This window comes from Suillus bovinus (genome assembly GCF_016758785.1).
Source record: "Suillus bovinus strain UH-Sbo-P2 chromosome Unknown EDB93scaffold_28, whole genome shotgun sequence".
In the NCBI taxonomy this organism is placed as follows: domain Eukaryota; kingdom Fungi; phylum Basidiomycota; class Agaricomycetes; order Boletales; family Suillaceae; genus Suillus; species Suillus bovinus.
The window spans coordinates 219357-238021 of record NW_024542084.1 but is presented as its reverse complement, the minus strand read 5'-3'; the positions used below and the strand labels follow the sequence as shown (position 1 = coordinate 238021).

At 45.8% G+C, this 18665-nt stretch overlaps 2 protein-coding genes across 2 annotated transcripts; one reads left to right on the top strand and one right to left on the bottom strand.

Moving 5' to 3' along the window:
* Positions 1-473: 473 nt before the first annotated feature.
* On the bottom strand, positions 474-1063 carry EDB93DRAFT_1104046 (uncharacterized protein; the record flags this gene model as incomplete). The annotated part of the gene is made up of 3 exons (XM_041447379.1): positions 474-605; positions 820-840; positions 893-1063. 3 exons carry the CDS (start codon positions 1061-1063, stop codon positions 474-476), a joined length of 324 nt encoding a protein of 107 aa, XP_041307667.1.
* A 1309-nt stretch (positions 1064-2372) lies between these two features.
* EDB93DRAFT_1146614 (WD40-repeat-containing domain protein) lies at positions 2373-4518 on the top strand. Its single transcript, XM_041449501.1, has 6 exons — positions 2373-2462; positions 2530-3257; positions 3305-3376; positions 3428-3510; positions 3619-3796; positions 3850-4518. The coding sequence occupies exons 2-6, from the start codon at positions 2556-2558 to the stop codon at positions 4114-4116; spliced, it is 1302 nt and encodes a 433-aa protein (XP_041307666.1). The 5' UTR covers positions 2373-2462; positions 2530-2555; the 3' UTR covers positions 4117-4518.
* Positions 4519-18665: the final 14147 nt, after the last annotated feature.

Below are 18665 nucleotides of genomic sequence, written 5' to 3'. Positions count from 1 at the left end.
GTATGACTCGAAGTACTGGGGGGAGAAGGGCCCTAATGTATGACTCGGGGAGAAGGGCCCTAATGTATGACTCGAAGTACTGGGGGGAGAAGGGCCCTAATGTATGACTCAATGTACTGGGTCGTGTTATGACAATGATTCATGTATGACATTTTTCGATGTGCTACAGTATATAATGTATTACTATTACAAGAACAGGTGGTTGGTGTGCAATCAGCGTCATCCCAGCAAGATTTGGAACATCGAGCGTCGTAACTTGAAGGGCTAGCTGCATCACTAGTAGTTGGCATGGCAGAGGTTGAGGACACTAGAGCAGCAATGATGGCTAGGACAGTTGTAGAGGAGAAACGCATTGTTTGCGACTCGTGGGTGGAATCAGGTAATTCTGAAGGGGATAGTAGGACGACGTTTGGTTTTTATCGTTCTCTGGACTAAATGTTTGCGCGGACGTGCCCTTCGAATGAATGGCATATCTACGATTTGCCATATTGTTGCCGCTGTTGTGGGCAGAACCTCCCCGGCAGAATGTGACGGAACTCGCGCACATGTCCAGCCTGAAGTTCTGCCAGTTCTGCCGGAAGAACTACCTTGGAATTGTTCTGCCGCTACATATTGCCAGCGTATGGCCAGTTCCTCTCGACTTATCAGCCCTCAACTTCTCATAAATTATTACACACTGATGTAGCCAAAAAAACTATATAATGACAACACAATCATCATAACCCCCGTCAATCAGTTCTGAAAAAATCACCAATAACTCGCGCGTCAGCGTCAACGACCATAGTAACTCGAGGATATGAAGGCAAAAATATGACTCACATGGCAGTAATACGCAGGGCCCTGCCATGCAGGTGAGTCATGTTATCAGGTCCAGAAAAATGCTGATACTCACGCATTTCTTCCATGCGCAATCTTTAGTTGGTATGCAATCATCGTCATCGAAGCAATATTTGGAGCATTGAAAGTTGTAAGGGCTAGCTGCATCACTAGTAGTTGGCATGGCAGAGATTGAGGGCACTAAAGCAGCAATGATGGCGAGGACAGTGGCAGAGGAGAAATGCATCGTTTGCGACTCGTGTGTGGACTCAGATAATTCTAAAGGGGATAGTGGGACGACGTTTGGTTTTTGTATGGTTCTTTGGACTTGATTTTTGTGCGGACGTACCTTCAAATGAATTCATATCAATGATTTGCCATATTGTGCCGCTGTTGTGGGCAGAACCTTCCCGGCGGAATGTGACGGAATTCCTGCATATGTGAAGTTCTGCCGGTTCAGTGCCCAAAGAACTACCTTAGAATAGTTCTGCCACTACATATTGCCAGCCTGAGTGTCACGATATGGCCAGTTTCCTCTCGACTATTATCAGCCGTCCAACTTCTCACAAATTATTACACGCTGATGTAGCCAATCCAATATATATATACAATGATAACACAATCATCATAACCCCGTGCTTCCTTCAATAGCGCTTCGCTTTTGAAGGAGTCTTGTTTATAAGAACCGCAGCACACTTATGGGACATCATCACTGACACTACTTTCATTGCATCGCAGTATGTCTACGCGCTAGGTAGAACAGTTCTCGCGTCAATTCCTACGAACGAGTGCTGCCCGGAGTTGTCCTCTTACTGTAATTGTGCAGAAAGATCATGTTTCTTACCTGTATTCAGTATTTAATGACGACTTCCTCTTCACATGATATGAAAGGACAACGCTTACAAGATCAAGTATTTCCGGAGCGATATAAGACAAACGTGCCTAGCCATACGGAAATTCTTGTCGTTGGAATGAGCTGCGGTGTGAATGCATATAACCATGCACCGATGCGAGCATGACTGATTTCCTAAATTCAAACGCGTGGTAAAAGCATGGACCATAAAGAGCTCATCCTCATCAAGGGCGGCATACTGCCATTAGTGCTAGTCGTAGAGCGTCATTCCACTTACCCATATCGTGAATGATAGACTGTTGACCGACCCAAGGGCTTTCTCCACAAAACATGTGCCTGTTAAGCTGATCCTTGGTATCGTTCACGTGCACAAACAGTGCTCCGCGACTCCACGCGAGGCTGAGGAAGAAAAGAATCACTGTGAGTCAACCAGCACATTTTCCAGTCACTGAGGATCTCGGCTACCATGATTACAAAAATCTTGAGCGACGTGCAGCGTGAAAGAACATAGACTAAAACCTGTATTGAACCGGAGAGGTGATGCAGACACTCGCACGATAGCAAAAACACCAGATGCTGATGAAGGTCAAGATGAAGACTATGCGGATATTCTTAGGAGACCGGCCTTGGGCGCTTGATCTGCACAGCCCGCGTTCAAGCTGTGAAGTAAACACAGGAATACAGTATGAAAGTCGCACCTGCAACTTCGACAACGACCTTTATCTGACTAGACTGTACATCGAAGAAAACGTCCACTTCATCGCAGCATTCATATAGTGCAAGTGAAACTAAGGTGAGTAGGCGACACCATTTGTGCAGCTTCTGAGGGTAGGAGCTGATATTGACCTCGCGCATCTCAGCAGAAATCTCTTGCCCTGCACCTGAAATGAAAAGAACATCGATGATAGAGCCTCGCCAAAGGATAGAAGGACATACCCATATTATCAATGAGATCATCCACTTGCCTGGTGGACGACGGATCATCAGCTGTTCGCATGATGGCTCAATTCGAATCTGGGACTTGGAGAGTGGGATGCAGGTCTGCGAGGCCTGGAAGGACGAAGCGGACGGGCCAGTATACTCCATAGCATTGTCACCAGATGGTAAGAAAGTAGCAAGTGGGAGTTGGGATGGTAAAGTGAGATTGTGGAATATCGATACGGGCAAGGTCGACAAAAAATTCACGGGACATACAAAGCGAGTTTTTTGTGTGTGCTGGAGTCCAGACGGAGGGCGAGTGGTTAGTGGATCTGAAGATGAGACATTCAGAGTGTGGGATGTCGAGAGCAGCGAGACGATATTGAAACTGGCACCAAAAATAGAGAACGACTTTATCTGGCCGGTTTGCGGTTACTCACCTGATGGCGATATGATTGCGACAGACGGGGATCACTATGGGCTGAAAATCTGGGACGCCAATACAGGCAAATTGCTCAAAACATTCGACACTCTCGGAATAGTAGACATGGGCTCCGGATACAGTTATCGCCGGCAAATGGAATGGTATCAGGAAATTCGATGTCCCCACCTGGACATATGCATATGGGATGTCATAGAAGCTGGTCGCGAAGACCTTCTATCTGATAAAGTGAGCTCCAATATATTTATTGACGACGAGTTCACTCATACTCTTAGGACCGTTTCTCACCAAAACCTCGCAAACTGATTCATTCATCACAGAATACCGTCAAAAAGCCTCTATCAGATGTATGTTGTACGTTCCTTACAATAGCTTTGCTTTGAACATCTACATACTAGGCTGATGCCACCCGGCAAGGACGCCCGCTAATCAAAGATGCTCGTCGGATACCCCAGGGATTCTTTGATGATTCCCCACATGTATGTGATTTTTCATCTATAATCGTAGAGTCCCGCTTGACACAAACACTAGGTCGCATCCCAAGGGAGACGTGATCGTCTCGCCTTATCAACACCACAACCTCTCCTTGCTCCTTATGGCGCCGCCACGAGTCGCATGAGACAACTGAGCGCAACACCATCTCTCGACCCCATCCTCTCAGCTGGCCTCGACACTTCGTCTCTGGCATGTCACACAAACGAAATCAAACGGACACAGAATTACAAGAGATACCCGTAGTCGACGTTCCATGCACATGGGCCAAGCCGGTATATTTCTCCCTTCTCCGTTCCTCTCCATCCCTGACTCGTTTTTGACTCAGAGGAACTATCACGCGGTAAAGAAGCCATCCGCCAGCTCGTCTCAACGTTCTTATCCTCATACCACACATCAACGTAATGCAACAACCCAGAACATACCATCCTCGTCGCAGGGGCCACCTGCTAATGCCACGACATCCGGAGCACCTCCCGCAGTGGACAGTACCACATCAGCAACTGGAACGACGTCGCAACGCGATATCCAAGCTGGATGCTGGATTCGTTTCTTGCTCTGTATTTGTTGTGTGCATACAGATGATCAGCATTAGTGTAGACATTACGCGGTCATCATTTTTTTCATTTCCATCTTCCGTCTTCTCATCTACGACCCTTCTGTGCTCCGTATTTCATGCTTCTCTCAATACCATTTCCCTTTTGATGAAGTCTTGTTGATTGCCCTGTATAAGCACTGCACGCTTCATAGAACACGATTACACTACTTTCATTGTATTACAGTATGTCTACGCGCTAGGTAACTTAAAACCTAAGACCCGGATCCCCTTGTTTGTGTCATTTTCGATACATACTGGTACAACTTTGTGACTTTTATGCTTCCTGCACCATGACGGACCCTCGACTAAACTTCTCCTTGCAGTTCTCGTTGTACTTGGGGTATTCGCATGAAGGAGTGAATTGAATGCCAGACGTTCCAGATGATTTCAGCTTGCCACGCGTGGGCTGGCAGTTCACCGAGTTTCAGTAATGATACGACAAGAAATGGGTTTGTCTACATACACTTCAGGTCGTACTTCGAACACTATATGGTGAATAAATACCACGACGGATCCTTTATCCTCCCTGCAGAACACTCGCCAAGTAAGCATGTCCCTACACAGTACTGCTAGTTAATATATGTACACGCTCCCGGAAAACAATCGATGTCATACTAACGTCCGCGTCGGAATCAGTCACGAGTTTAGTGTAGTATGAGCTCCTCTGTTATTTGTCCAATGAACCGTGTTGAGCCAAATCGAATGATCAGAATCTCGCCCACCCCTACAAATAAGTATATTCATGGGATAGGAATGAAATAGTTGTGGAATACTCACTGCATCTGTCAGCGAGACGAATGGCATATTTTTTGTATGCCGCAGGTCAAGCGAATAGAACACAGCGCATATGAAACTTACCCAGCATAAATGAACTGATTGTGAGGAATGGTCGATGAGCTATTAGCAGTGTCGATTCGTTGGCCTTGACACATACACAAGATATGGTAGTCCAATATAACGTATCTAAAACATTTTGGAGTTAGTATAACCTGCCAACCACGCTATGGTAGCATATAAGGCACGGACGTTTAGTATGAGGAGACGGGTGTGCTCAAAACCGTCCAGTTTCGACCTTCGTCGCGGTCGTCGGCCGAGTATGGGGCTATCCAACATCACAAGATAGTGTTGTTCGTCGGGTTTACAGTCGCTTCATCATCATCTTTATGCCCAGACAAAGGAACGCCACGTAGAGTCAGTTATTTCCTTGATCTATACTATTCTCGTTCATTTCAGTATCGGGCATCAAGGGCTGGGTTGGCTGTAAGACGTTCCGAATAATTTCGGCTTGCGTGCAGGCGATTCACGTATTCCAGTAGAGATACAACAAGAAATGAATTGGAATACATCGACCTCAATTTAAATATACCTGGAAGCACCATATGTTAAATAAATACTACGACGGATCCTCGACCAAATTTCTCTTCCCCGCAGACCACTCGCCATGTATGTCCCTACACAGTACTGCTAGTCGTCACATGTACATGCTCCTCGAAGACAATCGAATTCATGCTGGTTTCTGCGTCAGACTTGGCCACGAGTTTGGCGTGATATTCTCGAACACTAAGGATTAGGCGTGGGCCCAGCACAAACATCTGCACGCCTAATAAAATATCAAGAGCACCATCGAGTGTCATAACTCCAGTAGAATATGAATTCTGCAGAAACGGTGAGCAATGTTTACACGCAGATGTCAGCGATAGGTCAGCGCACAGTGATCTCTGGAGATAGAGTAGCAAGCTGGAGGCAAGAGACACAAACAAAGCTAGCACGCACGGGACTTTAGCAGAAAACTATGACCACAATTACATGACAACCTCACCTTGCAAAATAAAGCACGTGAGATTGTATCAGCACTCTGAAACAGTCCCCGATGTTCGTTCCTGTCGATTGGCCGAGTCTTCGCAGGTCACGGAAGTGTTTCACAGCAACCCAGACTGAAAGACACAGTGCGAGGACCTCCCAAACAGTGGTGAGCATCCAAACCATTGAAGCAAGAAGTGTGACATAGTTATAAGTGCACATATACGTGCCAGAGAGTATCAGCTCCTCTGGCATTCGTCCAATGAGCTGCGTTCTTCGAGTCGACAAGTAAGCTCACCCCCTACACTACCCTTGAGCACTATTGCTGCCAGGACCCCGCAGGCGATGTTTACAGCCAGGAACATGATAACAAGGAAGAGAAGCATCGTTCTGGATCCCTGATACATGGCATGTAACCGGGCAATCATGATGACTTGCATCATGTTTCAGTTGAGTCAATATCACAGAGGTATTGAGCTAGGTCACCCACCACCCAACATGGCAGTTACGACCACATTTGTCCCATTCAATGCATAGTATGCAATAGTGCCTGAAACACCCAATCAGTGATTAGCCTCAGGTATTGGTATCAAACACCGACTCACATCTGTGTAGTCATTGTGTCGGGCCAGGCTCAATGTTCAGAATCTCACTCACCCCTACATATGAGTGTATTCATTCAATAGGAATGAGATGGTTGCGTCATACTCACTGCGTCTCCTACCGAGACCAATGGCATCATTACTGTGCGCCGCTGGTCAGAAGAATCGAACACAGCACATATGACACATACCCAGAACATAGGTACTGATTGTCAGAGATGAGCATTAGCACAATGCCAAGTTGTTGGCCTCGACACATACACAGAATATGGTATTCCAATATAACGTATCTGGAACCATCTTGGAGTCAGCACGACTTGCCAGTCACGCTATAGGACAACATGAGGTACGAACAAGCAAATACAGCGCAGTCATGAGAGACCATCGTTGCCTCTGTCGTGAATTCATTGTATTATCTTCTTTTCTGCTGATACGGGAATCTTGTCACTTACCCAGATCAATTCAATCTATGACACGATTCTTAGCGATTTGGCTGCTCCGGCAATAATATCGACCTACCTCTTGTCCAATCGTTAGCACTGGAAGAATTATGAGAAGATCAGCAGTTTTTGAACACTGTCCTGCTCACCCCAATCGTATACCACCACGACGCTGGCGGCAACTGCGAAACAGAATCAATGTTAAATCAAGACATTTGATACGACAAACCTGTCCAATAGCTATAAATAATATTCCAATTGATTATCGGCCACCAACTGGGATCATTTATGACTACAGTCATATTCGAGGATGACTATGGGCAAATGGGGAATTTTGGTGGTGTATAACGGTAGCGTTTATGCTAGATATACCCCCGTTCAGCCCTTCTACCGCCGAAATCTGCATGATGAAGATGGATCCTTGATCGGGTGCGGTGAGAAATCGTACAACAAGAAAGTTTCAATAATCAAAGTGGATTTTGTTTTCCTTACGCAGTGACTGCCGAATACCAGGAACGTTCCAGTCCGTTGGTGATGTCGGCAACTTATTTCCAACGTGGTTCTTGGGGTATTTTTGCTGAAAAGTTGCCAAAATTAAGGAGTGCCCTATGAAAACGTGTAGTCATCGTTTTAGCACAGGTCCAAGCGTGATGCGATCAACAAAGCATGTGCACTCTTTTAGGCCTCCTTAGCCTTTCCAACGACAGTATCCCGGCCATCAACATGCTCAGTAATGTCATTGTCATGTTTTGAAAGTTGTACCGTAGCCTGCCAGTGATTATTCCACGTTGCACACGCATAGCCAAAGTCCGAGAAGTAGATCATCCCATAGCTCCGCTGTTTCACTATTCCCGATCTAAAATCAGGATAATAGACGCACACGATACTAGACACGATAAACCAGTGATACCGGCACGCGAAAGACACGGAACCTCCGAGATTTGTTGGTGGGCAACGAGAGTGTTCTAAAAAGATTACTGCCGAGACCTGATGTAACGGCAATGGTCACCATACAGCTCCCGTCAAATTTCTGTCTTATCCATGCTATGTATTATGACCCAATGCACAATTCTGCAATCATTTTAATTTCTTGGTTCTTTTTCGTGGTCCATGCTTCGTGCTCGGACATAAGCCGAGCCAGTGATCCCTGCCATCTTCGCATCGCGACAGTTACGAGCCATCTGACCTTCTATAAATCGTGCGTACTTCTTTCTCCTTTGGTCTTTGTATTTAATAGACGGTCGCACATTCTGCTCCATCAGCTGTCTGGACTCAAACATACCACTCATGCAGTACATGGGCGAGCGGATAACGACTTGTTGAAGTGAAGTGTATACTTTCAAGTCTTTATCTTCTCAACTCTGAGATGTGTTTATATGCATCTCGTTCGATGCTTTACTCTGACAGTCGAGCGGTCAGTCTTTTTTAAACCGATCACGATCAGTATCGTTGAATTCGTTGTTATATTTCAGTGATGCGTTGGTTCATACATCTACTACGGCAACTGATCTGGGTATCAGATGATCCAATGACTTTCCAATCTTTTGCGCTACATTTACTCTTCACGCACGATTCGTTGCTATATAGCCCAGCTGGACGATAGCATGGCGCTCAGCAGATCACGAGGATCTTGAATGCAAATCGATTTGAGCGGTGTGCTGGGCAGTTGCAGGATGGAACACTATTAGTGCTCCAGACTCTGGAGTGATGTATCTCCGAGATTCAGATTGTCGTTGTTGCTCACGTCGATCAACGTCTCTCAAAATCTCAAAACTGTAAGTCAGCGAAAAAACATTAGACACGACATTGAGTACGTAAAGTTGATCCTCAACGTTCCACTCATATCCGTGATCCCATATTCGTTTCGTGGCTGGTAGACCTCGTGGAGAAGGGCCATCAGCGAGGAGAAAGTATCTCTCTAACGCCTCCCAGGAACGCCTGTAGGTTATCCCTCGATCTAGATAAATAAAAAAACTTGGAATACAGCGATCTGATCCCCGATAGATCTCCTCGACACATAGCATCGTTTGTGTATTCCCTCGTACTAGTCATGCTGATGGTCATGCTTAGCCGGGGCTCCAACAGAATATCTTGGTCGATGCCTCTTGAGTACTTCAATAGGTACGCTTGAGGCCCTTCTACTTGAAGCTCCGATTCTCTACTAATCCTCCACCCCACTCTCATCACCTTGCCATGCTCATTTGTGACAGTCGAGCCACGAGTCCGCGCGATTTATACATCTTCCCTCTCCGTTGCCCGGATGGACGAGAATGCATCTCAGACTAATCAACCATAAGCCGTCTGGGTTTTAGGTTTACAGTCGCTTCATCATCATCTTTATGCCCAGACAAAGGAACGCCACGTAGAGTCAGTTATTTCCTTGATCTATACTATTCTCGTTCATTTCAGTATCGGGCATCAAGGGCTGGGTTGGCTGTAAGACGTTCCGAATAATTTCGGCTTGCGTGCAGGCGATTCACATATTCCAGTAGAGATACAACAAGAAATGAATTGGGATACATGAACCTCGATTTAAATATGCTTTGAAACACCATATGTTAAATAAATACTACGACGGATCCTCGACCAAATTTCTCTTCCCTGCAGACCACTCGCCATGTATGTCCCTACACAGTACTGCTAGTCGTCACATGTACATGCTCCTCGAAGACAATCGAATTCATGCTAGTTTCTGCGTCAGAGACGGCCACGAGTTTGGCGTGATATTCTCGAACGCTAAGGATAAGGCGTGGGCCCAGCACAAACATCTGCACGCCTAATAAAATATCAAGAGCACCATTGAGTGTCATAACTCCAGTAGAATCTGAATTCTGCAGAAATGGTGAGCAATGTTTACACGCAGATGTCAGCGAGAGGTCAGCGCACAGTGATCTCTAGAGGTAGAGAAGCAAGCTGGAAGCAAGAGACACAAACAAAGCTAGCACGCGCGGGACTTTAGCAAAAAAATATGACCTCAATTACATGACAAGCTCACCTTGCAAAATAAAGTACATGAGATTGTATCAGCACTCTGAAACAGTCCCCGATGTTTGTTCCTGTCGATTGGCCGAGTCTTCGCAGGTCACGGAAGTGTTTCACAGCAACCCAGACTGAAAGACACAGTGCAAGGACCTCCCAAACAGTGGTGAGCATCCAAATTATTGAACCAAGAAGTGCGACATAGTTATAAGTGCACATATACGTGCCAGAGAGTATCAGCTCCTCTGGCATTCGTCCAATGAGCTGCGTTCTTCGAGTCGACAAGTAAGCTCACCCCCTACACTACCCTTGAGCACTATTGCTGCCAGGACCCCGCAGGCGATGTTTACAGCCAGGAACATGATAACAAGGAAGAGAAGCATCTTTCTCCATCCCTGATACATGGCATGTAACCGGGCAATCATGATGACTTGCATCATGTTTCAGTCGAGTCAATATCACAGGGGTATTGAGCTAAGTCACCCACCACCCAACATAGCGGTTACGACCAGATTTGTCCCATTTTGTGCGTAGTATGTAATATTGCCTGAAACACGCGATGAGTGATCAGCCTCACATATTGGTATCAGACACCGACTCACACCTGTGTGGTCATTATGTCGGGCCAGGTTCAATGTTCGGAATCTCACTCACCCCTACATATGAGTGTATTCATTGATTAGGAATGAGATGGTTGCGTTGTACTCACTGCATCTCCCAGCGAGACCGACGGCGTATTTTCTGTGTGCCGCTGGTCAGAAGAATCGAACACAGCACATATGACACATACGCAGAATATCGAGACTGATTGTCAGAGATGAGCATTAGCACAAAGACAAGTCGTTGGCCTCGACACATACACAAAATATGGTATTCCAATATAACGTATCTGGAACATCTTGGAGTCAGCACGACTTGCCAGCCACACTATAGGACAACATGAGGTACGAACGAGCAAATACAGCACAGTCATGAGAGACCATCGTTGCCTCTGTCGTGAATTCGTTGGATTCTCTTCTTTTCTGCTGATACGGGACTCTCGTCACTTACCCAGATAAGTTCAATCTATGACACGATTCTCAGCGAGTTGGCTTCTCCGGCAATAATATTGACCTACCTCTTGTCCAATCGTTAGCGCTGCAAATATTATGAGAAGATCAGCAGTTTTCGAACACTGTCCTGCTCACCCCAATCATATATCACCACGACGCCGGCGGCGACTGCGAAACAGGATGTCAATGTTAGATCAAGACATCTTGACATGACAAACCCATCCAATAGCTGAAATGAATGCTAATACCGATTATCGGCAACCAACTAGGATCATTTGAGACTACAGTCATATTCGAGGATGAGTATCGGAGGATGGGGAATGTTGGTGGTGTATAACAATATCGTTCATGCTGGATATACCCTCATTCAGCCCTTCTATTGCCGCAATCTACATGATGAAGATGGATCCTTGATCCCACCTCAAGACCGTTGATCGGGGTGAAGTAAGTATTGCGGTGAGAAATCGTACAACAAGAAGCTTTCAATAATCAAAGTGAATTTTGATTTCCTTACGCAGCGACTGCCGAATAATAGGAAAGTTTCGGTCGTTGGTGATGTCGGCAACTTATTTCCAACGTGTATTTTTGCTGAAAACTTGCCAAAATCGAGGAGTGCCCTATGAAACCGTGTAGTCATCGATTTAACACAGGTGCGAGCGTGATGCGATCAACAAAGCATGTGCACTCTTTTAGGCCTCGCTAGCCGAGCCCGAGACATAACAGCCCTCTTATGGAACAAGGACTGTCCTGCAGCACAGCACCAGAGAAGTCAGACAAGAAACCGTGACACAGACTCGGAGTGGGTCGGATGTGTCTCACCTTATCCGTCGCCTCTTACAGCTTTCATAATTATATATATGAAGACAACGAAGAGATGGTAAGCATAGAGCCAATCTGATACAAAGCAGCCAGATACATACAACCCGATTGGCGATTGATATTTGTTGAATACTTATGCGACGCCATCCCAAGGCAAACCGCATATGGGAGAAAAGAAGCCTATATCATGGGCCAAATAAGTATTGCGGCGCGAAAGCAATTGCAAAAGAGGAAACCTTTGTTAGTAGAATTAGAATGTGATTTACAGACCAGTATTTATGCACGCGACTAGTTGGACACTGGGAAAGTTCCAGTCATTGGTTGGCCTTGACACATACACAAGATATGGTAGTAGTCCAATATAACGTATCTAAAACATTTTGAAGTTAGTATAACCTGCCAACCACGCTATAGCATAAGGCACGAACAGCCAAATACAGCACAGTCATCAGAGACCAGCGTTGCCTCTGTCGCGAATTCATTGTATTGTCCTGTTTATCTTCTTATACGGGACTCCTGTCACTCACCCAGAGCAGTTCAATCTGTGACACCATTATTAGCGATTTGGATCCGGCGATCGCACCGACGTACCTCTTCTCCGAGTGTGAAAACTGCAAACATTATGAGAATATCGGCAGTTTTCGAACATTGTCCTACTCACTCCAATCGTATACCACCACGACGCCTGCGGCAACTGCGAAACTGCAAGTCAATGTTAGATCTAGAATTTTAATGCGACTAACCTATCCAATAACTATAAACAATATTTGAATTGATTATCGGCCACTGACTGGGATCGTTTGAGACTACAGTCATATTTGAGGGATGGGTGACTGGGGAATGGTAGCAGTGTTCGACGAAGGCGCCGGTGCTAGATATACCACTGTTGAATGTAAAACCCTCAATAGTCAAAGTAGAATTTAATTTGCAAACCGGCATTATGCACGCGACTACTCAGATATCAGGAAAGCTCTAGCAGTTGGCGGTGTCGGCAACATATATCCAACGCCACTGTTGAGGCGTTATGTGTGAAAGCACATAGCCATGGATCTAACACAGGTCTAAGCGTGACGTGATCGCAACAAGCAGCTGTAGATTCCGCACTCTCTCGGCCTCGGTGGCCAGGCTCAAGACCTGCTATCAGCTGCTCGATTCCCTTTTGTAACAAGTCGCATTCTGTGGCATGACACAAAGTCAGACGTGAAAAACAACGGCACACTATATTCGGTACCTTCGATCGTGTACTGTGCAATGGGAATTTATCGCACTCGCAGATACATTTTAACTCGTGTTGTGCGGTTAATACCTGTCAAATATAAGATGCCATCCATGCTAGGTCAAAAGAGAAATCGTACATGAGAGACGAGAAGCCTGATTTCTGATTATACAGGCTGTATCCACAGCCATCGTGTTTCAGTGATCCGTCAGATGTCATTGAGCAGGCTACGAAGTTGCACACGCATAGCCAAAGTCTGCGGAGCAAACTATCTCATAGCCCCGCTGTTTTCACCATTCCCCAACTAGAACCTGGGAGATATGTCGACGAATCAGACACAATCGCATTGTATGCGCAGCTCGTGGCTTTCACTCACCCATTCAATCATCGCCTTCAAACTTCGCGAGGAGCTTGTCGACTCAATGTAGAAATATATGACACAAAGTCTGTGCGGGCAGCTCAAGATCAAGTGTTGTTTCTCCTTTCCTCATGTTACGCCGAGTAGTACCCGACCTGCGCCCTTCAAACCCTTCCAACCAATCTGGTGAAAAGCCAAGATTTGATCAGTAGACTTGAGCCACCTTGGCTCAGGAGCAGGACGCTGGCTTGCAGTCATGATTCAAGGTGGTCCGCTATAAACATTCGTGCGGGTGCCAGTGCCGATAAGTTGTGTAGCCCCAACTTCTACGGAACTGAGTGCACATCATCATCATCAACGTACTTTGGGTCGAAAAAATCAGGTGAAGTATTCACTATCATACAGACGCACCAGGGTGCCGATGATACAAATCTGAAGCAGTGACGTGTCGTAACATACAGATACCATCACATCTTCATGCGATGCAACGCACAGTAGGCATTCCATTCTCCATCATCACGTGGTAATCCTCAGCCTGGACGATATGATCACCGTGTCCCAGAGATATTGCCACACGAACGTTCCCGTACTATATATCCGCCCTTTCCATGGTTCGCGGAGTGCTTCAAATCCCTAGATATTGTTAGGCGTTTCTCATTAGCTTCAATGTTGACATTTTGTTGATCGATAGAGGGAGGTTCGACAGTCGCGATCACTATCACGGCTTCAAATTAAATTTCCTGAGTAAGTCCATCCTGTGTCGACGCAGGTCAGTGCCATCGAGTATTAAATATATGGAGAGTACATGATATACTTACCATCGTAGAATATGCGCACGTGATGAAGTGAATATGTTATGAGAAGGTGCTGTGATGATTGCGGGATGTGTTGTCGTTATAAGCACGAAGTGGCCGCGTGCACATGAACGGTTTCTGAACAGCGACTGATACCTCGACCAATGCACTAAATAGACAGTAGGGGGTCAGGAGACAGAGTCCTGGTCTTGAGGTTACTGGGAAACCTGGCAAAGCCGATTGCGCTCCATATATTTGCTGGTGAGGTTCAAGCCTTAGATTCGTTCAAAAGCAGCGCTACCTTCGGTGTTTGCCGAGAGCCTCGCGCGCGCGCATTCAACAGATGCAAACAACTGAGCAAAGAAGTCGAAATTTGATTGCTAGCTATCATCTGATTAATATTGCAGCCTCTCTTCAAAATACAGGTTCGGTGGAAAGTTGGTGGCGAGGAAGGACAGTCGAACTCATTAGCTCCCACGGGTCAACCAGGCCACCAAAGCGCGTCTGGAGTTCCTGGACTCTGTTCGTAGCGGTTGTTGAGAGCCAAACGAAACCGGATGTGATTCTCAGAATGTCTGTCTTTGTGATTATTAAAGTTCCTTCTTGGTTGGATCCAGCTAGTCGTCACTTTCTGGTGCTAGGAAAGGAGTCCATCGCGGATGCAGTCCCTGAGTGAGATCTCTCCTTTCCTTACACTTCTTCCCCCTAGCTTTGAACAATGACAAAAACTATCACACCATAGTGTTCATGCGCCACATTGCTCTGCGCAGCTCCTGAAATGGTTTTCACCTCCTCGTGCCAAATCATCGTGCGTGCATGCACCACAATGGTGTAATTTAGATTGACGAGTGTAACGGGTTCTGCATTGTTCAGCTCTCTTCGATTTTGCACACTCCTAATTGTTTATTTAAGATGATCAATCAATCAAGCTTTGCGCAGCATCTGAAGTTGTTGAAATGAATGCACCCGTTGAACTTGGCCGCGTGCTAGATTACACTGCCGTGACGAATTGGTGACAAACGCCTAGACCTGTCAGATATAAATTCGAAACTCGTGTTAAATCAGTATCACGACGGACCCTCGACCAAATTTCTCCTCCTTGCAGTTCTCATTGTGCTTGGGGTATTCGCATGAAGGACTGGATTGAATGCCAGACGTTCCAGATGATTTCAGCTTGCCACTTGGTGCAAGCGTGGGCGGGCAGTTCACCGAGTTCCAGGAATGATACGACAAGCAATGGGTTTGTCTACATAAAGTTCAGGACGTACTCCGAACACTATATGTTGAATCAATACCACGACGAATCCTCCACCCAATTTATCCTCCCTGCAGAACACTCGGCAAGTAAGCATGTCCCTACACAACACTGCTAGTTGATATGTGTACACGTTCCTGGGAAACAATCAGATTTATACTAGTGCATGCGTCGGAGTCAGTCGCGAGTTTAGTGTAATATTCTCGAACATTAAGGATGAGGCGTGGTCCCAGTACAAACATCTGCACTCTCCACAAAATTTGAAGAGCACCGACGAGTGCCTCAGGTCCAACAGAATTCGAATCCTACAGAAACGATGGGCAGTGATTACACGCAGATGTCAGCGATAGATCAGCGCACCTCGAGCTCTGGATTGAAATTAGCAAGCTGGAGGCAAGAGACACAAGCAAAGCTAGCACGAGCAGAACGTTAGCAGAAAAAATATGACTTCAATCACATTAAAAGCTTACCTTGCAAAATAAAGTAAATGAGATTTTGTCAGCACGCTGAAACAGTCCCCAGTGGTCGATCTTGTCGGTGGGCCGAGTCGTCGAAGCTCACGGAAGTGTTTCACGGCAATCCAGACTGAAAGACACAGTGCGAGGACCTCCCAAACAGTGTTGAGCCTCCAAACCATTGAAACTAGAAACTGGTCGTTCCCTTCATAGCCATGATCGCACATATACGTGCCGGAGAGTATCAGCTCCTCTGGTGTTTGTCCAATGAACCATGTTCTTCAAGTCAACAAGTAAAGCTTACCAGTTACAGTGTTCTTGAGCACTATCGCCGTGATTACTCCGCAGGTGATGTTAATTGCCAGAAAGACAATAACAAGGATGATCATAATCATCCTAGATCTTTGATACATGGCATACAACCGAGCAATCATGATGACTTGCATGATGTTTCAGTCGAGTCAATAGCATTGAGGTATGCAGCTCGGTAACTCACCGTCCAACATAGCAGCTACGGCTACAGTTGAGCCATTCTTTGCGTAGTTTATAATATTGCCTGAAACGCCTAATTAGTGATCGCCCTCGTACTACTATTAAACACTCCGACGCACACCTATCGAGTTATTATGTTGAGCTGAATCAAATGATCAGAATCTCGCTCACCCCTACAGATAAGTATATTCATGGGATAGGATTGAGATAGTTGTGGAATACTCACTGCATCTGTCAGCGAGACGAATGGCATATTTTCTGTATGCCTCCGGTCAGGCGAATAGCACACAGCGCATATAAAACATACCCAGCATAAACAAACTGAACGTGAGGGATGGTCGATGAGCTATTAGCAATGTCGACTTGTTGGCCTTGACACATACACAAGATATGGTATTCCAATGAAACGTATCTAAAACATTTTGGAGTTAGTATAACGTGCCGACCACGCTATAGCATAAGGCACGAACAGCCAAATACAACACAGTCATCAGAGACCAGCGTTTCCTCTGTTGCGAATTCATCGTACTATCCTTTTTGTCTTCTCATGCGGGACTCCTGTCACTCACCCAGATAAGTTCAATCTATGACACTGTTCTTAGCGAGTTGGATTAGGCGATAGCACAGACCTACCTCTTCTCCGAGTGATAGTACTGCAAACATTAGTATGAGAATTTCGGCAGTTTTCGAACATTGTCCTGCTCACTCCAATCGTATACCACCACGACGCCTGCGGCGACTGCGAAACCGCGAGTCAATGTTAGATCTGGAAATATTGATGCGACTAACCTGTCCAATAACTATAAAAGATATTTGAATTGATTGTCGGCCACTGACTGGGATCGTTTGAAACTACGGTCATATTTGAGGGATGAGTGTGACTGGGGAATGTTGGTGGTGTTCAACGATAGCGTCGGTGCTAGATATACCACCGTTAAGACCTCAATAGTCATAGTGGAGTCTGATTTGCAAACAAGTATTATGCATGCGACTACTCGGACACCAGGGAAGTTCTAGTGATGGCATTGACGGTGTCGACAACTTATTTTTAACGCCACTTTGATAGATCCAACACAGGTCTAAGCGTGACGTGATCGCAACAAGGCATCTGCGCTCCCTCGGCCTTTGTTATCAGCTCCCCAATTCCTTTTTGCAACAGGTCGCAATCAGTGGCACGGCAAAGTCACACGAGAAAAACAGCAGCGCACTAGATTTTGTGCATTCGATCGTGCACTTGATCCAATGGAAATATATTGCACTGGCAGATATATCAACCACACAGCATGAGTCACTAACTTATGCTGTGTGGTTGATATCTGCTAAATATAAGATGCCGTTCCATGCTAGTAGTAGAAAAGAAAAACGCGTATACTCGTGTTTGACGATACCTTGCATATTCAACAGATGCAAATAACTGAAAACACAGTTTGAGCGGGCCGATGCACCTAACATCTAAACACCTCGCTTCGAAATAGATCAAATGACACAAACTATCATACTATTGAAATGATGCGCCCCATTACTTGCCGCAGCTTGAAGCGGTTTCCCGCTGCCATACTACCTTCAAGTTGGCATGCCAATTAATCGTGCATCAGTATGCACTGGCACAATAGTACGTAATGTGGATTGGCGAGGTTGGAGCGAGCGGCTTGCGTTGTTCAGATCCCTTTGATTTTACACTTTCCCAATTGTTCATTTGAGATGATTAATTGACCAGGCCTTGCGCGACGCACAACTTGGCCGCATGCTAACTTACACCGCCGTGACGAATTGAGGACGAACGCCTGCGGACTGCGGTATCACGCTCATGACGGTCGCCCTGTACAATGCCCTTGATCTCAAGTCTAGTATTTTGGATTAAATCTCACCATGAGCAACGAATACGGAGACCATGGCCAACAGGGATAGAATGCTCGTAACTACTTGTTTATGTTTTGTGATTTTTTTCGAGCCAATGAACCAACCTGACGTACGCAAAGGTTCAACAAGTAGTGGGTCATTGTTTGCTCTCTCCAGGTACTACATATAATTATATATATGCGCTTCCCAGAATATCCGACAGTCTCGAAAGTATTTCCTATACCTACACCCAAAAATCTAGCTGCGAAGAATTCGAAAAAAATAGCACAACAACAAATGGTGAACGAAGGTCGAAACATGCTGAACGAAGTGTGTTGTAATAAGTAAAGTGAAGTGGTTGTATTGCTCGTTAAACCCTGTGCCGTAGCTTAAACACTACAGAGCATGCGGCACTGTCCTGGTTATCAAGAAGCAGTGTCTGGCA

Excerpts from the sequence above, each read along its gene's own strand:
- EDB93DRAFT_1146614 (XM_041449501.1), top strand. The coding sequence starts at position 2,556 with ATGAAAAGAACATCGATGATAGAGCCTCGCCAAAGGATAGAAGGACAT. Across the intron at positions 3,377-3,427 it reads TCAAAAAGCCTCTATCAGAT|GCTGATGCCACCCGGCAAGG; the intron begins GTATGTTGTACG and ends TCTACATACTAG. Across the intron at positions 3,797-3,849 it reads CATGCACATGGGCCAAGCCG|AGGAACTATCACGCGGTAAA; the intron begins GTATATTTCTCC and ends TTTTTGACTCAG.